The 24,286-nt window shown below is 42.1% G+C and overlaps 1 protein-coding gene across 13 annotated transcripts in view; it reads right to left on the bottom strand.

The window, feature by feature from the left end:
• Positions 1-15,079, bottom strand: part of kif21b (kinesin family member 21B) — a 74,226-nt gene extending 59,147 nt beyond the window's left edge. For 7 of the 13 annotated variants that reach the window (XM_038696844.1, XM_038696847.1, XM_038696855.1 and 4 more), the window contains exon 1: positions 14,678-15,078. In XM_038696844.1, the coding sequence (XP_038552772.1) occupies positions 14,678-14,718 (41 nt within the window). In that variant the 5' untranslated portion in view covers positions 14,719-15,078. Of the gene's footprint in view, positions 1-14,677 lie in introns of all 13 variants that reach the window. The other 6 variants (XM_038696845.1, XM_038696846.1, XM_038696843.1 and 3 more) reach the window with 2 other exon arrangements.
• Between the last annotated feature and the right edge of the window lie 9,207 nt (positions 15,080-24,286).

Genomic DNA, 24,286 nt, shown 5'->3' on the forward strand with positions numbered 1-24,286 from the left:
TAAGGGAAAAAAAGTTATGGGCAAGAAGAAAGACAAATCATTTATAGAATGTTTATCTATTTGTGGGGAACTTTTGACAGAAAATGAGGGGGAAGGACATGCAACAAACTCAAATCTTGGTTGGTATCTTGAACCTCTTTAGGACACCCCTTTATAATTTGCATGGCAAACATCGTGTGTCAGTGCCCAGGCTAAATGTGATAGCAGTCTTTGTCACACCGTACACCTGATACTAAACGTCTGAAAATCTGTCGAGATGGAGCTGATTAACGCTCTTTGAACCATTTATCACTCACTGTATCTGCCTCTTTCTTGTTCAGCTCTCAAAAGAGTCAAACAAATAGAAAGACAGCGGGGGGAAGAGAAAAGAGAAAGTGAGAACAAGAACGGGAGAGAGGGGACAATATGGTGATTCAGGAAGATTGTCGCTTGTCTGACATGAAAAGCCCTGAGAACTCAAGAAATTGGCTTGGCCTATTTTGGGTTAGGAGCTCTGGGCATATCAGTGACTGTGGGATGAAATGAGAGCGGCCTCGAGGTGCAGCAATGGATTGGGGGGTGGGCAGACCAGTGGCTGCTAAGGTCAAAACTGGAAGAAGAACCATTTAATATGAATACCAAAACAGAATGGACGTAAAGAAGTACATTTCTTTCAAGGTCAACTGATCATGAGTGGATTGTGTGTGTGTAGAGAGACTCACAAAGGGCTTTTATCCACTATAATTTGTACTGTTGAGAGAATGAAATGCATGGACATTTCCTCTGTTAAACTGGGAACTTCCTGTAGGTGATTGGTTGATTTATATCTGTTATTGCCTTATTAGGGTGGCTGTAGCTCCAGTCTGCATGTCGAAGTGCCCTGGGCAAAACACTGAACCCCAAATTGCTCCCAATGGCTGTGCCAAGGATGTGTAAATGTGTATGAATGAGTTAATATCCGTCAAGGGTCAGCTGGCACCTTAGCCTTAGTATGAATGTGTGTGAATGGGGCGCACGTGATGTAGTTTAAAGACTCGATTTATTCATTTATCTAAGAGGGAGAAAATAATTACAATGCATTTTGTGAATTTTAGTCAGTGTCATTTCATATATATAATAGAAAATAGCTCAGAGTTCAGTTAACAGCTCTGTGAAGTTGAACTTGGCCACAGCAGTGTTTTGAGCCAAATGCTAATGCTAACAGGTATAATTTTACCAACATCTTGGTTTAGCATTTTAGCATGCTAATTTGGTTATTAGTAGTAAACACAAATTACAGCTGGTCATTCATTTTTAAGGATTTAGGTCATAAACTAAACTACTGGGACAAATAACATTTTTGAACGGATGATGGTGCTACATTAAAAATGAAGGCATCATCAAAGTTATTACAATTCATCCTGAGGGGGACATGAATGGGGTTGGGGGGCATTGGATCCATCCAACACTTGTTGAGACATTTAACAAAAGGCCAAAAATATCAACCAATGTGGCACTATAGAGGAAATGTCAGGGGACCATCAAAGTCTGTCGGATTCATCCTCTGGGGAATATGAATGTCTGTGCAAAACGTAATGGTTATCCATCCAATAGTTGTTGGACTTGTTGTGGCATATGTGGAAAATGATTTATACTAACAACACTTTTCTGTATATAATGTATACTTATTCTTTGTAATCACAAACATCAAGAATGTTTATAGTAAATACTGTTTAGCATCCTAATTAGTTGATGCAGCCTTATTGGCTGAAAAATTAATTGAACTGCAATTCCTCATCTTAACATAAATGAATTCAGAACTAATGACCATCTTCTCGCATCTTAAAGCTCTCATTAATTAAAGACTATTCATCAAATTGTTACTGTAATAGACAATGCAGCTGAAAGGCATCATTTTTGATTATTGCGCTACGGTAGGCATTTATGTCCTGCTGCCCATTTAATCAGTACCCCCATTGATTTCCTGGATCAGCTGTCTGCAGTGATTCCGCACAGAAAAACCATCAACTGTCACTCTGCCTTCAATCGACCTTCTCATCTCCCCGTCTCTCCATTCGTCAGCTGGTTTATTCACCACAGTCCACCTAAGCCACCTTTCCCTTAATGTCTATGCTCTTATACTCATCAGTTACGTGTCTGTGTATGAAATAACAACATACACTCTCCCATAATGGGTTATGGAAGAAGGCCATTCACTAAAAAATCTGTCTCTCGCTTCATTCTCCAAACCTCCACATGAGCCTGACATCACAGCAGGCCAACAGGCTGGCAGCCAAACACACATACACACATACACACACACATTCAGAAGTTCATATGCTGACCCTGCACCCTCTAAAGGAATGGCAGAAATAAGCAATGGGCGCCTGACTGTGCCATGTCCCTGGCAAGGTAACGCCATGTTAACTATGAATGAAATAAGCTGGCATCAAATAATGAGGGGTGAGGAATGGCATTTAGCTAGCCTTGACCTTGGATTTAGGGCACCAGAAAACCAGGATTTAAAAAACGAGTGAACACAAAGGCAGCATGGTTCAGAAAGTAAATGGCTGTCTCAGGTGGGCGCACCGGGAGAGAAAGCACTAATGAGGAACACTTGGACAAACCGAGGCAGTTGAATACGTTAATGGGAAGGCAAGGAAGACAGTGCACATTATAAGCAAGCATTCACAAGCATGTGCAGAGGAAGTGGGATAGTGGTCACAAGAGGCTGGCACTGTGCGTGGACAGCTGGCTCGCCCAGGTGGCGGCAGGCGGACTCGGAGGGGACACCTTCTGCCACTCCCATTTGGCGTCTGTCTTGCCACACTGATGCACACGTGCTGATGCTGCCAAAACCATGCCTGGTGCAATTCAGTGTGTCCACTGTAATGACCACATACTCTGGGTAAAAACGATGTGATGTGGGCATCATCCTTACGTATGTTTATTTGTATGCGAGCTAGAGCTGAAGCGATTAGTCAATTAATCGTTCAGTCCATCGACAGAAAAATGATCGCAAAACTACTTTTTCATATCCATTTAGCAGTTGTTCTGGAGCTTTCAGTCATATCTCATGATCTTTATCAGCAGATTGTGTTTGCCCAGTTGTCATGATATTTGTAGACGGTTCACATTTCTGTTCCTTCTCAGCACTTTAAGGACTTCTCGTCCATGTTGGCTTAAAGACAAGCTGAGGTTTAAATATTGGTTGTATATATGATAATTGTGACACTGGACTCTGAGAAACAGATTTGTCACCATTTTCTGATGTAGACTAAATGATTAATTAGTTAATTGAAACAATTTGAGACATTAATCAGTACTGAAAGTAGACGTTAGTTGGAGCCCTACCCTAGTGTTTAACTAATGTCTAACCTACATGTCATAAAATCATTAATGTCAATTCCATCAACTGGTGTTCAACCTCGTCTAACATGGAGACATAAAAACAATGAAGCATCTCTCTTTTGTATCAGCCTGGAGAACGATAACTGAAAACATACAAAAAAAACATACAAACACCCATCAACAGAGAAAATTCTCTTTCTTTCAGGATTAGACTCATCTGATGCTGCACTAGCAGTCTATTCATCACCACACTAAGACTTATGTATGCAAGCCACTGTTCATAGTCTTCGTATTAACCTTATCTATCGAACTAACCTCACAGACTGGCGTCCCTGTAGCCCGAGGCACGGCTGCCGATTGGTAACCAGCGATAAGGGAGAGCAGGGCTCACATATATTGTGCTCATTGGTTTGACTGGTTGTGTTAGCATGCAGTGTCGCACACTGGGAGCAAAAATGAGCGAACTGGTTCATCGATGTTAACAAGAGCGTTTCCTTAACTGAGTCAGACTTCAAGGACAGATTTGTCCTACATTGTCTGGAAAGGGTTAGGTCGACTGTTCAAGAAAGATCAACTAACTGAGCTGTAATCTTTCACCAAGACATCCACTGTCCTCGTAGGTTTAAGGTCTGTCTCAACACACGACTGTGACCCCGTTGATTTCTTTTAGTCTATAGTCATTCGAAGGATGAATAGACATCCATGTGCTATGACAACCAACCAGCATATCAGAGATAAACTGAGGAGTCAAGTCTATTTTATTTATAGCCCAATTTCACAAATCACAAATTTTCCCCAATGGGCCTTACAATCTGCACAACACACAACACCCTCCATCCTCAGACCCTCGTGAAGTGAAGTCGAGGCTTCAGAGTGGGAACTGCGGGACAGTTAAGGGTCTCAAATATCACATTTTTATGCTGATAATATCAGGTGAAGTGGGACAGAGCTGCGTGGAAAGCTGAACAGGCTAGGCATTAAACTGGAACACAACACAAAGCGGTGAACAACATCCGCTGCGAGAGACATCGGCCGAGGCTTTAGAAATGGAGCCACCACAGATTGCATTTATTTGCTGTCTGAGTGTACCTGCCCTCAGGCTTTTAAATCAGACAAAACACCCCTCATACATACAAAGATCAGTAATTCACCTCAATACGAATATAATACTATAATTCATATTGATAACTGTAACAACAAGGGCCGATTATTCCACCAATTGTGGAAATACATCGACTTGCATAACGTGCGAGCTGAAAAAAACTTGCGATCATGTAAAGCTTGGGAGTATTTCAGACAGAGGCCCTTAGTAATAACTGTAATTATTCAATTACGGTACAAGCAGTGAAATTTCAGTTTCTTTTCAGCACAGTATTGATCAGTACAGCATAAACTGTGCCACTTAGTAAGAAACTAACTTCTCACCACTGTCAAAGACAAGTAACCATCATTTAATTTCAGATGAACATCTCTCATTGTTAAAAGGGCACATCAGTCCGCACCATCGGAGCTGATTCTGGGTCAATCCCCCACCCCTCGTCTGCTCTGTCTGCTGCTCCATAGGGGGGAGGTGGAGGCTCAAAGAATCAAATTAGCTTCCTTTCCTACATTTTTATGACATCCAACTCATCAAGGTCACGGAGGTGTTAGCTAATTTCTGCTTGATTCTAATTAACTTCAATAACTTTTTTTTTGATGGATGCTATTAGTCAAAGTGCTTATTACCACCATGACTGTGCATAATTTTAATATGGGCACATAGGGAATACCTATAATCTGGAAAGTATTAGGGATATACTGGACTGACAGACCACAGACTATGTCGCAAAACTGATCCAGTGTGACACTATATTATGGCAATGGCACCTAGAGACCCAGTACGGCATTCATAAAAAGATCAATATGATGTGAAATATGATATAAGGTATATGTGCCTGTATCATGCAAATGTGTTCACATGTAAAAAGTCTCAAAAATAATTATTTATTTCACATGCGTAATACTGTTTTGCATATTATCATAAACCTACATGTTCTGATCATTTATCACATGAAATATGTGTTTAACATGGGATGTTACATGTGAAAATTAATTGTTGTCCTGTGATAGTTTTCACATTGGCTTATACGTTAATTATTTAAATATTAAATGGTGTTTCACACATTCTCTGACAGTTTAGATGAGCGGGCCTAGAAAAAGACACCACCTGCAGCACACAAAACCACACACAATACTAGGGATCATACAATATTTGTATGTTGTTGTGGTACATCTGAAGAATATAAAAGGTTGCAAGTCAAACAAACAAATGTAGCTGCCAAAATCTGTGGCTGTGCTCACCTTTTCCTTTCACACAGTGTATAGCATACGCTGCTGAGCTGCAGACTGCTGTCATGACTCTGCTTGTCTGTCGGCCTCCCTGGAGGGCTGGTTAGCATTACCACCAGCCCAGCCTCCCATTCTGTCAGACAGAATTTAGCATGAGTGCTAATGTAGCTAGCCACCATGTCTGTCTGTTTTTCTGTCTGCAGGTATGTGAACTTAGCCAGGGGCTGACAACCTAGCGTTTCTCTGTCAGGTACATGCACACACATGTGTATTCTCCTCAAATGTCTGTGCAGAGGTATATGAGGTTAGGTTATGGATCACAAAATAGGCTATGACTTTGATGATTATTAGTGTGATGAATGGTGGAGAAGACTAGATAATGAGCTACAGCTAGATTTAGCTAATGATATCAGAAAGGGCGTTTCTATCTGGGCAGAATTATGAGCAGGTCTTTTTATGCAGGCTTAAGGTTTCAGTGGCAATGCCCTCAGTTTCTATCAATATAAATTCACAACCTGAAAATAATCTTTATGACTTTTATCATTCAGGGCCTCTGACTTTTTCCAGGCACTTATAAATTACTGATCTCAGACAGGCTGATTTCACTGTGCTAATCACAAGTAGAAGTTTGGCACATTGGCGGGTAAACTATTCGGTACGATATCGCCATATAATAGCTTTTTGACGGTACCTAACAGCGTTGGTTTTTGTCGTGTATCGCACTTAAATTTGTCCCCACTGTACCAAGCACAAGGGATCTAAAATCGTGTAACACACGGATTAGGGGTGTTCATTGGTTGTTGTTTATGTTCATTTCAGGTTACTGGGGTTGATTGGCGTACATATGTAAGGGGTTGGGCGTTAGGGGATTGAAGTCGGAGTCGGGAGCGGGAGCAGGTCACGTCATGCTTGGAGTACCTGGAGTGTTTTTAGCATTTAGCTAGCTAGTTACCACTATAACGTGTAGCATACCTGTCAACCCTCCCGGTATCCCCCCGTTAAAATATCTCTCCGTAAATGACCCATTTATTTATGCATTTATTTATACGTTGCACCCGCAAATAAAACAAGAAGAAGAAGAAAAGCAGCGTGACGGGTTCAGGACGGATGATGCGTTGGAACCAGAAAGATTATTTAGAATGTGCGAGTAAAAACTACAACCTACAGTCATTTTTGTGCATGAATGGTTGTGAAGTTTTTGTTAGTACTTAGCATTAATAAATTACAGACCAACGTATACTGTTTTTCTTGCACAAAGATTTAATAAATGAAAACAACCCACAATTATTATTAGGCCTATAGTAGTGATAAACTTTATATGAAAGTTTAATGAATATAGTGGGGGGGTGAGGCTGAAGCAGAGCATAAAATAAAATTAATTAATGAGGACATTTAAGTTGAATGATAAAGTATGATTAAGAGTGAGCAGTGATGAGATTTAAGGTGAATGATTAATAAGCATCTTGTAAGTTTATAAAACAATTTACTCTTATGTCTTAAGTACATTTTATAGCAATACATTTATTTTGCTTCAAATTTCAATCTGGTGTCGTCTTTAAGTTTGTATTCGACAGAATACCTTATTTTCTCTGTTAAAAGTACTGAAACAAATGTTTACGTGACATAAAAAGGCAAGTTATTATTTTGGCTGGTAAAAAATATGTTTGGCCGGTGGATTTTTTCATCTATCAGTCCCATTGGCAGCTGAGCCAAAAAGTTAATTTCCACCCCGGGTCCTAAATCATAGTCCAAGACATTTCTATTCATAGTGGTAGAACAAAAAAGTATTAAGTTTGTTGAATTTCATTTTTTATGTATTTCATTTTTTCAGCAACTCCACGAAGCTATGATAAAGGCCAATTGGTGCTATGAGCTAAACGCTAGCATCTGCGTGCTAACATGCTCACAATGACAATGCTAACATGCTGATGTTTAGCATGTATAATGTTTACTGTGTTCACCTTTTTAGTTTAGCGTGTTAGCATGCTAAGATTAGCACTAAACACAAAGTACAGCCGAGGCTGATGGAGATGTCATAAGTCATTGGGTTATACTGCAGATTTCAAAATATGAATGGTGTTTAAGGGAGAGTGGGGTACAGTTTGTCAGAAGTGACGTCATTCAACTGCATTATTTTCTACTGTATGACATTATTTAACGCTAGCCAGTAATGGTTTTAGATTAGATTTGCTTTCATTTAGGAGAAGACTGAGGAATGTTAACTTTTTCACCACCTTCACTAAACTCACAAAGGATAGCGCTAACATCGTTCCACAGCAGCCACACTGAAAAGGCTGCCTGAAGTTGTGTCCGCACACATTTTTTGTTTATCGGCCTCGTGAGTGCATGGCCGACCGATTAATCGGTCTATCACTATTCAGTTCATCACTTTGTGCTGAATTCAACAGTTAGCCCCGCCCTGCTGTCATCTCTCTCCATTCACACACAACAACACAAAACAAACTCAAGAGACACAAACTCCAGCAGTGATTAAGCTACTTAGCGCTGAAGGTGATTATGGGCCAGCTGGTCTCACACAGACACACACACACACACACTCATATCTGCACAGCATACTGACAGCAGCTCTACTGAAACATGCACACAAACACATTCAAACACAGTCTGGCCCACATTCAGACATCATCACATATTTTGTCTTGTCCATAATACCTACACTTTCTCATCAAGCAAAATCCAATTTTGCTGTCCAGGAATGGCACACAAGGCTAAATAAAATTCACTAAGATTAAGTGAATAGGAAGGAAAAACATTGTTACTCTGAGTAAATCTATTTCAGATGGACACAGAGACAGAAAGAGCACAGTGAAACTCGTACACATAAATGCTGTCCGATCAGAGGCTGAGGGAGGATGTCTGTCTGTTTAAGTGTATATTTAAAGAGGCAAAAAAAGAGATTCAATAAGAAAGTATGAGGAAGAAGAATCTCTTGTTTACTGGCAAGTCGTGTTATATTTCTTGTTTATGGATTCAAAAAAAAAGCAGAAAGGGATACAAAAAAAAAACATTCAACATTCATATAGGGAAGTGAATTAACTCTATACAGTCTAGACACAACACCTGAGGGCCTCCATCTCTCTGTCTCTTTCTCCCTCTGCGGGAATATAGCAAGCACGTGCAGCTGTGCCCAAATTATTCATACACACGATGCTCAGACACACACACACACACACATGCTCATATGCACACATAGACGCACCCATGCAGACACACACTGATTGCATGTTTGGCTAAGAGCTCATATTTGCACGCTACAGTAGCCCTTTTGACAACAGAAGACACACTTGCTCCTTTTTCCCCTCCAGTCCCTCCCCCTCCCCCTCCCCTCCGCCCTCCTCTGTCTCTTTTCCTCTCTCTTTGATTTTTCTTTGTATTTGTTGTGTTGAATTGCAGGAAGCATTGCTCTTTTCAGAAGAGGGGGAGCAGTTTATAAAACAAAGACGACATCAGAAACGGACCCTACAAACCTCTCTTTTCTTTGTCCCGTTCTTGTCCACCATACTCTATAAAAATATAGCCTGTTCTTCATCCCCATTTACCCTCCAATTCTCTGCCCTTGCTCAGTGTGTCTTTATCTGTGTATGTGTGTGTGCAAACTCAGCACAGAGCACAAAGACCTGCAGTGACATCAGACTCATTCACACTGTGTCCTCTGTCTACACTCACCCGAGAGGAGCTCTGTTTAAAGGCATCCCCCCTCCCACACACATACATACACACACACCCTGTGATTTTTGAGTGACCACAACAATGTCAACACACAAAAACTGGATATATGGTTTATCAAAATATGCAGATCGCAGAATGTTTGAAGAAAAACCAACCAAAATGCTAAAGAACAAGGAAATTAATTATTTTCTGCGCTGACCATGAAAAAGGTTCTCTTATGTCTCCAAGCTGTTTCAATTATTATAGTTAGGACTGTTTAGAAGACCAGCTGACACATGATGAGGCCCCGATAACAGAAAAATGCAAATGTTCAGACTGAAGCGCCTTTCATTCCTTACTGAATTCAAATGGATGAATTCAAATAAATACAGATCTGTGTGCACGTCTGTGTGTGCATGTGTGTGCACACGAGTGGGCGCATAGGCAGTGGAAGCGGGTGTGGGGAGAAAGCTGTTGACATTCCAGCATTTTGGTCATAGCCCCGCGCTTTATTTTGCTCGCAGCGCAGACAAGCTTGAGCAAGAGAAAACAAATGGACGAGGCAAACATTTAGAGGGAAGTTTGAGATGATGTGTCGTTAGCACACCCCAGATCAATGTGTATTTTCCATCAGGATCAAAAGAAAGAAGAGCAGAAACTGTTTGTTTTGGGGGTTTTTTAAATATGAAGTAGGACTTCTATTGATGCTCTTACTCAGAGCTCCAGAGCAGTAGACTGATTCCTAGATGGTTTATAAATATGGCCCAAGGCTTAACTTCAAGGCAATTTCTTTCAGTTTCACGCTCTCACTGAGGTTTCGGTCTTAACTGACTCGCCTCAATAGGCTCATCAGCAGCTCACAAAGCAGGAAGTGAACAGGAAGCGTAGATAGTCCAGCAGCAGCATTACAGGAAGTCATTCTGCAACAGCAGCACACCATTTGGGAGTGCTGATGTACTTAACAGGGGAGAAGTTCATTAACCGACTAGTTGCATAAGTCATTTTAATGCCAAAGCCCACAACACAGTCCTTAATATTTCAGATCTATTAGTTTAAACTCACAAGCTTTGGGGTTATGAATTCCACCCTGTCAGAATATACTCAGCACTCAAGCACCACTTCTCTCATAGCCAGGCCACGCCAGAAACCCAATCAAGTAGCTCTATTATAAACCTTGCATGTGTCATTAAGAGTTGTGTTATTGTTTGGAAAACCAGGATTAGCGGGTGTAGCTTGGCAACCTCACTAACAACCTCCAGCAGACCTTTGTCACCTCTCCTGCTGCAATCTGCTCGAAAAGCCTCTGAGCCTGTAGTGCCCAATTATGCAACAGCTACTACTATTAGAAAACAGGTGACAAACAAAACACCTAGTTTTACTTTTTTTAAGCTGGTTCCTGTGATGAAATGTCCTGATTCTTGCCTTCTGCATACCACCGTGTCCTTTAAACACGTATCCATGATGTTCCTTCAATGCTAAGCAATTCTAGGCATGCGGCTACTTAGCACTCCTGCCAAAAAAAGGCATTCACACAGAACTGTTAGGCCCAATAGGTTTGAAGGGCAACAACAACAAAAAACATGTGACCTGCGGGGCAGCAGAGGAGGAACTGATGCACAGCTGTGGATGGCCGGCTTGGGTGTGCGCTGTGTCATGTTTCCTGCTCCTCTTCCCCTCAGTTAAGGCCAAACCACTGATTAGAAACAATTTCAGTGGCGACTCCCATCAATAAAACAAAAGTGATTTCACTTTTTATGACCGCTGACCGTAGATCCGCAGAAAGCTGGTCTCTGCGGGGTGACTGAAAATTGAGACACAGTGTTAGAATGCACATGTACATACTGCTGCCAATAGCCTAGTATCACACACACACTTTCCCACCAGAATCCAGCCATTATAAAAGGGCCACCCCCTGGGGTGGTGTGTAACCCAGACAGAGCCTGTGTGGCAAACTGTTAACACACACAGGAAACAGGCGAGACTGGTAGCCTACACAGGACATACGTCCAACAACAAAACACCACCTTTAAACTCCCATTTAAAGCCTTTGTGTATCAGCTGTGAGGGGCCCCTTCCGCACTTGTATTCCGCTGCTCCTGTTTTGTTTTGGTCATGTGGTGGCAAAAAGTCTGCAGCACTTAAATGGATTCAAAAACTTTCTGCAAAGCACTTTTTTGCACTGGTTCATCGCCATGTTAGCGTCAGACTGCTGAGATAAAACCTAATCCTTTTTTTCTGAGCCGAGCTCCCCTCACCTTTGAGTCAAAATGCTCTGCGTCATAACCATCCAAAATAGGCCCATCATCCACGTGTGGGGTCTGCAAGAACACTTGCAGAACTCATTTTTCTCTGCATTACCGGCATCATCTTGAACTGCAAATGCATGAGACACGCAGGGCTGAGGACTGAATCACGTCTCGGTGATTCCTCAGGTTATGTCTTGGCCAAAGAGCTCAAATTAGACATAGAGGGAAAGCCTTGAGGAAAATGTCTGTTAAGGTGAGAACGTCAAGCAGCAGTCACAAGGTCAGAGACCACAACAGCACTTCACAACAGATCTGTCTTTGTGTCTATTTATACACAGATGCTATGGAGGCTGACTTAGCACTTTGGTGGAAGACAAGAGTGGCTCGCCGGTCTGCAATGAGTAAGTGGCAGAGCTTCAGAGAGAGATCGATATGCAAATGGTCATTTACACAACTCTCATGTTACTCCCAACGCACATGCATACACACAAAAGCTGAATTACTGACATTTATAGACAGCAGCACATGCACGCTCAGAGCCCGCCCCAACATAAAGCCATCAATCCGGGGCAAATGCGGCACTCAACGAAAGACCAACAAGAGGAGGAGGAGGCACCCACGAGGCAAAGTGACATTGCACGTATGTCTGTGTGTGTGTGTGCGGGGGGTTCAAATGGGTGGGAGTGAGAAAATGTAGGAGTCTTTTCATTCTTATAGCCCCTGTGCATCAGACTAAGCTTATCTTGCATGTTAATTCTGCTGCATAAAGATTGAACAGCCAAGCCAGACGCAATTTAACGACAGCCACTTATTAGGGAGTTACATTACATGCATCTTGTCATGTTTGACTTGACTGCAATGCAGGGCCACTGACTTAAGCGTGTGTGTGTGTGTGTGTGTGTGTGTGTGTGTGTGTGTGTGTGTGTGTGTGTGTGCGTGCGTGCGTGCGTGTATCCACATCCATTCCTCAGGACGTCAGGTCTGAATGCAGGATTGTAGGTCAACTCACTGGTTATAGGGAGATTGTTTAAGGAAGGCAGCGCAGACATTCAGGAAATGGATGCTGGCAACACAGACTGTGTGTGTGTGTGTGTTGTTCGGCCCTCACGCCAACCTCATTGCCCTCCAAATGCATACTCACAAACACAGAGTGCTAAGCTTTATGCAGTCTGCCCCAGGGTTGAACAACATGGGAGCAATTAAACACCATCCTCTCTTATCAGCGGCCGAGTTTCTCAGGGAAAAAAAATAATACGGGAGGAAGTTATCCCTCTCTGCATGTTTATTTGTGGGCTTCCCATTTCCTGTCAAACACACAGACACTTTTGGTGGCACTCACGGGGCAAGTAAATACACACACATATCACGCGTGATGAAAAGGAGCCGAGCTAGCTCGCCCACCAGCGCAGCCATGTAATTACACAAACTTAACTACAATGTGAAGTTCATGCTAATAAAACAGATTTTTAAAAAGGCAGAGCTGTGATTATAATGCTCTGTGTTGCAGCGTGATAGATGACAGCACTGAAACTATGCTTACGCACTGATGATCACGTCAATAATGCATCACCAATAAAGATGGGGACAGCTAAACGCACAGGTGTCCGGTACGTGTGGCGTGTGCAGCAATATCTGTCACCTTCATTCAGTTACAGTCTGTCAACAAGCCTTCCGAGCTGCTCTCCAGACTTGGATCAATAACTTCAGTTGAACAGCAGCCACCAGCTGTCTCTGTGGCTTCTCTTTTCACCTTTTTTCGTTGCCTTTTTGTCAGCACCGCCCACCCCACTTCCTGTTACAGTTGTCGCTGTGAACAAGCACAAAGGAGATCCACTCAGCGGCTGATTGACAAGTGACTCTGAAACCTCCCCTGGGGAAATGGGGCCATCAGTTGTAAGGTTCCTCTTAAAAGGCTGCTTAACTGGGCCGACTCCCACCCTCAACCCCCTCTAAGTTTAATCAATGGTTCCCAAACTGCGGTTGGAGGACCTCAAAGGGACCCTTTTTGAGGAATAGCTAAACATTCACCATTATTTTGTTGCTTTCGCCTTACAAGAACAGAGGAGGCCAATTTTGATCAGGACTGCCCAAGTTTCATTCTTTGTATCTGTACTATACAATGCTCAGGACAACAATCTTCTCATGAAGGACCCTCAGTATGACCAAGTTGGATTCATCAGCTGGTGTGACATAGTCTGGGAGGGTCTGAGTTGATGGACAGTGGGCCTGTCAGACCACCGCCCCTTCTCCACACACACACACACACACTGCACAATGAGCATGATTACAGGCGCAGCCCCAATCACACACTACATTCATGCCATCCAGTTTTAGATCACCCAGTGCCTGCACATGCCCATTTATATGATCTCTTTCAACCAGCATTCAGTCCTGGCACACGCAGTCGATGGGCTGCGAATATCTCCTGATATGAATCCAAAAGCTGCTCTGCTGCTCAAGCTTTTGGGTGCATTTGCCAACAAAGGCAGTGAATGACACAGCTCTGAAGGAGAGCATCTCTTTGTGCTGGATTCATTTGCAGAGGCAGGATTTTTTCAAAAAATTAGAACACCACAAACGCCTTTGCTTTTAAAATCTGTGTATGGAGCAAGATCAGCCACGCACATGTAATGTGTTCAGTAGCCACGGTTAGAGTAAAGTGAGACTGCAGGTAGTTGCCTGTGAGAATAATAATTCAGAAATTGGTTTGGGGAGAAACGCCCATTCTCCTCCCTGCACCTGGCTGCAGCTGTCCTTGTCTCATCATCCAATGTTAAATCCTGAATACAAACCGCTGCCTGCCTCACATAATACGGGCTGATGCCGTGGAGAACTTCTGCCCGCCACCCTTACGCTACATGAAATCCATATGGTATCTCGAGGTGCTGGCCCATGCTTTGCCTTATCAATACTGTGCAGAGCACCACCCATGCATTATAAAACAAGGTGTAATGCTTGTGTCTGTGGCTGTATAACCTGCTGTATCTTACAATGAGCAAGGAGTGAGGATAGTAAAATAAGACTATAGGTTTGCGGGACGCATTTAAATGATCGCCAGGAGGCACAGACACAATGTGGTCTGCTAAAGTCGGCAGATTTCCAGCAGACAGGCGTAGGAGGCTTACCTTAACGCAACCTTCACAGAGCAGTCGCCCTGGCTCGCCATTATCGCATTCAAGGTTCACAGACGGGACGTGGAGTGTTTCGGCTCTGCTGGGTGTTCAGTCTGTGTAAACCGTGCGGTGCTGCGGCGGTGCGGGGTGTCTCAGGTCAGCGGGAGCAGCCGTCAAGACCTGCCGGCGGCGAGCTGCCTCATCGGGACTCCTCCAGTCTTCTTCTTCTCCTCCGCAGTGGCGGTCATTTCTGGCTCACTGATGTCTGTCACATCTCAGTGTTTTAACCCGCTTCTTTTTTTTTTTTCTTTCCGTGGTCTGTCTCAGACGCTACATCCTGTTTGAAGTGCGTATGAGCGAAGACTGTGAGCGCTCCTCTGAAACCACACCGCTGCTCTCAGCAGAGAGAGACGCGATCACGTTGAAGCGGCGCTGAGACCGTAAACTGGAGGGGGTACTGCTGCCTTCAAGGGCTGTTGGAAATATTGAATTCACCTTTGGAGCGCTCTTCTGATCTCTCCAAATTCAAAAATAATTATTTACCTCTTGCCACACTAAACCCGTTGCCATGGATACGGATATACACTGGCTGCTGAGTTATATTAAGCAATTGTAAGTCATCCTCAAAACAATGCGCATGTGCTATATGGGCACACAAAGGCATAGGTGGGGAAAGTATCCAGATCATTTACTGAAAGGCCAATCTCAGCAATTTAGTAGTCCTGTTTTTTCCATAAAGTCACAAGAAACATTATGCAAATGCTCCATATTTGTATAGCGCCTTATAGTCTTTTCGACCGCTCAAAGCTCTTTTACACTACATCTGCATTCACCATTCACACACATTCATTCACTGAGCCTAAGTGCTCAAACAGAAACTAACATTCACACACATTCATTCACTGGCAGAACAGCCACCAGGGGCAATTCAGGGTTCAGTATCTTGCCCAAGGACACTTCGACAGCAGCCTGGAGGAGCCGGGAATTGAACCGTCGACCTTCTAACAGGCAACCCTCTACCTCCTGAGTCACACTGAATCCTATTTCCCACCATGCAACTGGATAGCATCCTTCATTATATCCTCAATGCCCACTTCTTTGAAACCCCAAAGGCTTTCTGATTAGTATTTTGATATCCTCATGACATCATCAAGGTTAAGTCCCCTGCAGAGCCACAACAGATGTTATCCAACAGTTTTCACCGTTTGAGTAGTAGCCTAACACAAGCACTACTTCTAAAGCAGAGTGGGCCCTCTTAGTGTTGTCATGTGTTGTAGGGGTTGTTATTACTTGCATTAACATATTTTCATCAGCACTATTTATCATAACCATCCCATTAATACTGTATAATGCTGTTCTATACAGATATTTATCATTACACCTTGGTTGATGCTGTATATCCACATTTATTATTTATTGTATTCTTAGATTTTAAATTTCTTATATTCACTACTTACCAACTTCTTCTATTATTTCTTTTATGCCTTGTTGTGCACGCAAGTATCTGTAACAAAGAATTTCAACTTGGGGATTAATACTCTAATAAACAACACTTTAATATTGCAGCTGGTCATGGTAGAGGTAATGTAACTATTTTACATACTGTTAGGTGGCACAATCTATGACTATGCATCATATTTAATAGGCTGATCACTTCTTTTACCAGAGTCAAATTCCTTGTATGTGTAATAGCCTACCAGAGATGATTTAAGGGAAGTATTTGGTAATACTTGACCAATAAAGCTGATTCTGATTGAATGGCTTACAAACTGCCTAAATGTAGTGGAGTAGTAAAAAGTAGAATAGGCTACTTGCTCCTGAGATGTAGTGGAGAAGAAGTAATTTGAAATGGAAATGATAAAGTAAAAGTAACTCGAAACTGTACTGAAATGCAGTAAATATTTATTTAATTCCACCACTGCACAAATGTGAAATGAACGAGGAACAAAGTGCTGTTTTCCTTCATTTAAATGCACTTTCTATGATAGTACAATAATTCGAGGAGTTCGTGAACGCACCATACTCGCATTCGATTGACATGCAGTTCGGCCAACTGCCAAATTAGCCCCGCCTTCATTGAACATGAGAGACCAATCAGCGGGCCCAACAAGACTGTGTGGCCCCGCCCAGAAACACACCCACGTCGGGCAGTAAAGATTACAAACGTACAGCACACAGACTGCCAGCGGCGACATCTGATGTCCGTTAAACTATCATAAACTGAGGGAGACGGTTCCCATGACGGAGAGGAGGGGCTACTGATTTAAACACCTTGAGGTCAAAGGCTGAAACTCATGCAGAGGTTTTTTATGACCTGGCAGAAGAATGGAGTTAATTTGCTCTGGTTTGGATGGGAAGTTACACTCTGCCCACTTCCCTCTCCTGCTGAGTCAGATTTCTTCTAAAGGGGAAATTGATGCCCTTTCTCTTAGTTGAGTCAAACAGACACAATGCATTTTAACCGCTCCTCCTCAGTTTCTCTCTCTCTAGTCAATATTTATTCTGGATCTATACCAACCAGTTTTGCCTATTTCCCCCCTCAATTAAGTTTCTTCTAACATGCTGAAACAGCCGGGTTTCTATGCAAAGTGACTTCACCACATGTTAGGATTCTGGCAGCAGGACTCACATCTACATACAAACTCCAACCTTTCCAAATCCTCATCCTCCTCACTATCTATGACTCATGTTCCTACTGTATGTACTGAACAGTTTCCCAACGACAGTCATGTCTGAACTGTAGTGAACTGTTTCCTAATATAACACAACACATTTCAGTTAAATATTTCACAACTTTATTTAGGTAGCTGTTTGTACCTATTCTGCATGACCGTGTGGAAAGCCGGCTCAGCGAACTGTGTTGTGGTGAACAAGAAACACTGCTTTCTGTCTAAATGCAGAATAAAGGCACTGCAGTCCCATGACAACAATCACTTTTATGTTATGAAACACAGTCCGCGAATGGCTGCATGAACTATAAACCCCTTCTGTGTACAGAGGAGTATGTGTGTGTATGCGTGTGTGTGTCGAGGACCAGGTGGTGATGTTAGTGCTGCACAGGGTTTGTTCCCCGGGTGCAGTGATGGATTCCACACAAGATTAACATCCAGTTATGAGGATAAAACTACAATCCTCCTAGATCTGCTGGGAACTGGCCACTGGCCACCTCAACTGTGACGACAAAACACACAAACAAGAGCGGTGCACACACACACAAGTTTGTTCCTCTATCCCCATGTGGACATCTCATTGACATAATGCATTCCCAAGCCCTTTACCTTAACCATCAGAACTACATGCCTAACCTTAACCCTTACCCTAATCCAATACCAAATTCTATTACTATTACATCATTAGGATGGACTGTTTTCTTTCAGGCACGTTTACAGTTTTCTCCCCTGTATACTAACTCCTCCTCAGCACTTAAAATGTAAAAAGCACATTTCATAACCGTACTGTGTGGGTTTTAAAACCCTGAAGAAATTTTAATATTGCAATTTCCAAACTGCAGCATAATCCCCATATTTAGGACCACATATAGTCAAAATAACAGCACCCTAATTACATAAGAGGCTTTCAAATACAATCTTTCCAGCCGCCCTCGGGTTCTGTCAGTCACGGTGAAGTCGGCAATTCATTCTCCCGCTTTGGATTTGGCACTTTTCTTCAACACACAAACACACACACACACACACACTTCATCATTCTTACTTGATGGCCCTTCTCATTTCTGCAGCATGTGATTATATCCTGACCTGAAAACATGAAGATGACTCATATCTTTGTGTGGCTATTTTTTCCAATGTTGAATATATCATTTTGAAATAAGACATATTTTATTGACACACCAATGAAAAATAATGTGAAAGACACTCATACACACACACACAGAAACAAAGACAATCCACTGCCAAAACACAAAATGCTCCCATACACTATATGTGTATTAAAAGAAGCTGACTGTGATGCATTTAATACCAATGACGTCCTCTTTCTCTGCTCCAACACATGCAGCACATTCCCTCTTTCAGTGAAAAAGACGAGGAACAAGACTGAGAGGGAGATGGAAGATGGAACTGCACCCTAATGTATTCTCCATCCTTATTCTTTGATGTGTAATCCCCCACATACGTTTTCCATATTTGGCTTTGAAGCTCCATAAACCAATCCCCCATTCGTTACCGTAACAAAACAGTTTGAATTGGCCAGGATTACATAAACACACATTTGACGACTCACTGGCTGGCAGAGAAAGAGGTGCATCGCCAAAATGAAACGTCAGGCAGTTTAATGATGCACACTTGTTTCAAGTTTATTTATTTATTTTTGCTTCCCTCCATTTCCTTCTCAATGGGAATACATGGCGAGTCTAACAAGTGTGTGGACAGATGTTTGAAGGTGTCTGTGTTTAATGTTTGACACAGGAGCTGCTTAGATTTATATGTGTCAGCTGCAGTGGCATAAAGCACAGCTTGCCAGTTCTTGGCAGTGCCAGACCCCCCCGTAGGGCTTTGTCCAAGCACCCTGCAGAGCTCTGCTTTTACCGCTTACAGTGGATGTAGTGAAGGTATGTCATTTTCTGAAATACGGTTATTCATTTCCTCACTAAGAGTTAGATGAGAAGACTGATACTGTCAGGTTCTATAGCTGAGTGCTGAGGCAGATAACTGAGATGTAGACCCAAATGCAAGACACTGGAAATTCTGGTGCAGTAATGATGTTTAATCCAAAACGAAACAGAAATACTTAGGCTTACATGTAGAAGCAAATGTTAAAACAAAGGGCAGGGAATCTAAAAAATAAAACAAAAGTCAAAACTGAGTATGAAAAGTCACAGCGGGGCGAGCATGGAGACAAGCAGGGAAACATTCGGCACAGTCGTGGCGTCCCACTCTCACTAACAACTACATTCTTTAACAGGCTTATGCGCACACACATGTATACACACACACACACATACAGACACATTCACCCACACGCACATAGACACAATCAGTCTTACATATAGACACAAACAAACTTAGGTTGTCCCTGGTAGAATTATTCTTCCAGCTCTTGTGGCTGTGCTGTGTTGCTTATTTAGTGTGCTGGACTGTTTCTTGTTTTTCTCTTAGTTGTCATACTATGTCAGCTGTTCATTGCTGCTGTTCGGCTGGTTGTCTTTTACTATTATTATTATTTTTATTGTTTATTGTGTTTGTGTTTGTTTGTTGTTGTTTTTCCTCCTCTCCAAGCCCCCCTCTCTGTTCTATTGCAGGTTTCGTTGCTTTCTGCAATTGGTGTTTCCTTCTGCTTTTCCCTGTTGTCCCCATCTTCCATCCCCCTTCTCTTGCAGGTCTTGTCCTTTCTCTGTGCTGTCTGTTTGTGCCCCCCTATCCCCGTGTCTGCCCCCCTGTCTGTCCTGGTGACAAATCAATACATAATTAAATAAATAATAAAACAGACAAAGGAGTATATTAATACTCTCTTGTTAAAGTTAAATCTGTCTGGCACAATATGGTATCCAGGTCATCATACTCTATACCAGGCAGGTGTGGAATGTATGAGTGTGAGTGTGACTGGTTGTTTGTCTATGTGTGGCCCTGCGATGGATTGGCAACCTGTCCAGGGTGTACCCTGCCTTTCGCCTGATGTCAGCTGGGGTTGGCTCCTGCCACCCGCGACTCTGTACGCAGGATAAGTGGTTGATGATGGATGATGGGAGGAAATTTCATTTAATTTCATATGATTGACCTCTTTGTCAGTGTAATATATATATATATATACAGAGAGAGAGAGAGAGAGAGACATAGTCACTGACATGATCGCTATTTCTCAGTTTAAACAGAATTATACTGATGAGAAACATATAAGTAGGTAAGTATAGATGGTTGATGTTTTGAATAATAAAACTTTTTATGGTCAAAAAAAAAAAAAAGCAGGGAAACATTCAGCAGCGACAAGGACTGGGCAGAACTGAGCACATTAAATACAGGGGCAATCGGGCAGGGAGGGGGCGAACAGGTGAAACACTTCAGGGCAATCAGACAAGAGGAAACAAAGCTACAGAACACCAGACAGCAACAACTTCAACGTAAACCAGGAAATAAAGCCAGCAATAACACATGAGGACAATTGTAACAAAATACAACAGAGAACATGGAAAAGGATCATTACTAACAAACAAAACCTAATTGAGAACACAGAGGCAGGGAGTGATAAATATTAACATTTAGAGAAACAGCCTGGCATTGTCCAAAGGCTACAAAATCCACCTACCACCACCTCTCAAGCTCACTAATTAATGCTTTATATCTCATTTGTTTCTTCTTGTCCTCTGTGTGAGTTTAGCGAACAACCAAAGGGGGCTCCACCTAGCCAAAAAATAGCCCCACACCGAGCCCCTGCCGGTTGTCTCATATAACAGTCCTGCATTAAATGCAACCTCCATGAAGGTTATAATGTTCAGTTTTTGGAGAAAAAGTGTTAGAGAGGTGTTGATTTGACTTTTTGGAGGATGTACAGAGTATTATACAGAGGTATTTCTGTTAATTAGCCTACCCTCACTGATATAAATTGGGTGGACAAAATAAAGCAATCCGATTCAACAGCAACACCACTCTAAAACAGTTTCAAAATAAAGTGAAATATCGTAACCTTCATGACGGGAGGATTTGTGTCATGGCTATTGCATTAGACTGCGTTAGTTTTAGTTAGGTGTGCCCAAAACAGGCGAGTGGTGTGTGTGTGTGTGTGTATATATATATATATATATATATATGTATATATATAAACGAGATATAACATGTTCATTTGTGAGCTTTAGAGGTGCAGGTAGGCAGATTTTGTTACCTTTGAACAGAGTCTAGCTGTTACCCAGTTTCCAGTCTTTATGCTTAGCTAACTAGCTGCTGGCTGTAGCCTTTCTTTTAACACCAGTCATGACAGTGGTACCGATCCTTTCATCTAAGTGCATTATTTAGTCTCAGCAAGAAAGTGAAAAGGCGTATGTTTAAATCTTGTTTTAATCTGAAGTACTTGCGGGGATATGGCCTTTAAAAAAATGTGTAAACATTTACCACTCTTTTCTCATAGCTACAACTTATCAGTTAGAAATATTGTACCACTTAAAGAAAACAAACAACATTTCAACTTTATACTGATATGATAATTTGTGGATTAATATAATAATTCTGTGGTATTATCCAGGACTATTTCACTTTTAGAAAAGGCAATACTGTAAGGCTGCATGAACGTGAGCCCAGAAGAGCCTGTGTGTAAATCAAACCTTCAAACACAGATCACCAGATAACGGTGGTGAGTCATGAACATGATCCCCGGTACAGCAGACCTACATTCCAGCTTCCATCCCCAGGGCACATGCTGACCCACACTTTGCTCCGTTTCTGCCCAGGCTCTGATGCTTCCTGCTGGGCTGTGACCAGGCGGTGGCTGGGGTGGAGGCTAGAAGGGGGCTCATATTGGCTGCTGCAGCCGCGAGGTGTTTCAGAGAGGTAGTGACATTCATTGGCTAATTTACCGCTGCATCACAGGGCTAGGACCCGAGAGACTGTGTGTGTGCGTGCGTGTGTGTGTGTGTGTGTGCGTGCGTGTGAGATTAGAAGAGGAGATCAACAAGGAGTGATTGTTCTTTGGTCTCCTGCACCAAGCCCATTGCATGCTGGTGCTCACACATTCACAAAAGACTAACAGAGTCCATCTGTGACAGCTGACCTCCCACAGCTCCAGGAACAAGCGGCGGACTTCTTTAAACATAGAAAAAAAACAATTGACATGACACTCCTGTCCACAAAAGTATGTCAGGGTGGAACATATTACCCATAATAATACCTGTGAATGTGTACAATGCACATAGTAAGTCTTCCAAATTTTGGAATAGGCCTAAATGTACACCCTGAAAAAAAACTGAACTGAATTTGAACTTTTGTGGTTCATCAACATAAGATCACAAGCTAGTTTCAATGACTCATTATAGTAGCAATCTTTTCATTGACCTGGTATAATTACCTAATTATTACTCAAATTCTCTGTCATCTTACTCCATCACCTCCCCCGTCATCTCTCTGAGGGTATCCTGCACCTTGTTTCTATGGAAACAGCCTCTGAAGACGGCAGGCAGAAAGGGACAGGAAGAGATGCTGAATTGACAGAAAAGCCTCTTTGTGCTCTCCGAACAAATAGGCCTAAAGGGGGTTAAAGACACACACACACACACACACACACACACAACTTCCACCTGGCTTAAAATGGAAGATAAGGAGTATCACCAGACTCCTGAATTCCGCTTGAAGCAATACAACCAGCTCCTTAAATAACTTTTTCTAGGACAAACACTAAACTAAAAAAATCAGTTTTGATTTCAGCACTTTCTGTGTGCAGCTTCTGTTTAAAGAAAAAGAAAAAAAGAGATTATATTATAATATTTATTATATTGACAACATCTACTGTGTGAATGGACTAGTGGCAGTAGGGTCTCGCTCATTATTTACTCTTCACTGTTGTGGATTGTTATAGTTGAAGTATCCAAGTAGAGAGCTGTGACTAACATGTTTAATCACATTATGCATTCACAGGACAAACTCAGGCATGCACACACACACAAACAACCACAACACATACAATATAAAAACACGCACATGCAGGAGGAAAGCATAAAATCCCAGCCTCTTTCACTCCACAAGCATCACACAAACACACACACGCACACACACTCTCACACATGAAATCTCACTCCATCCTGTATCGGAAAATTGGATTGCTGCTCCCAAATAACTTGATTATAAACAGCCTCCCTCTCACTCTGGGGCAGTATCACTTAATAAAGCTAAGTGCATTGACACGCAAGTACCCACGCTCATACACACAAAAGACACATGCACACACACCATACAGATCTATTTATCAACCTATTACATGTATCATATCAACAGTAAACTTAAAAAAAAATGGGATGGAACAAACATCACAGACATGGCTCTGGGAAAATTGTGGGTTATGGGTCAAACATAAAGCTCCAAGGATCTAAGTAGACAATATTCAGTCAGCCTAAGTATTCACTGATTAGGATCTGAAAGCTACCAAAAGGTCAAATATGTCTGCATCAAGCATGTGAAAGGGCTTCTTTAAGTCAATACATTTGTGTGAAGGACAGCAGTATATGGGACAACACTGAGAGCAAAAGCATGGAACAGGCACGGAAAAACACTGTGACAATAAGAGGTGTAACGATACAGATAGCAGGACTTAGCAGTTAACTTCCATTGTGTGTGACATGAATTGTGAAATAACTGCATTTACAGCCCATGCGTGACTGTAGCAAAGCACCACATTTCCACACTGCTTTCCATGTCTGATCATGATCAATTTAATGTTGCTGAAAGACATGCAGCAGATGTGAGCTTATTATGTGGTTTATTTCACGACTGGTGATGAGGATCAGGATGAACACCACAAGAAAAGGCATTTTATACAAATAATTTGTAAATACAAAGCATCAGAAAAAGAAAGAAAACATCCTTTGACACTTAGTCTGTGGGTTTATTAGGCCTCTACATTTCAGAGGGTAATGTTGTTTTGTTTACTGACTTTACATACAAAAGATATTATCAGCTTATAAAATAT

The sequence above is a fragment of the Micropterus salmoides genome, unplaced genomic scaffold, assembly GCF_014851395.1.
Source record: "Micropterus salmoides isolate LMB-PRFRI ecotype aquatic unplaced genomic scaffold, ASM1485139v1 Ms_hic_scaffold_4, whole genome shotgun sequence".
NCBI lineage: Eukaryota > Metazoa > Chordata > Actinopteri > Centrarchiformes > Centrarchidae > Micropterus > Micropterus salmoides.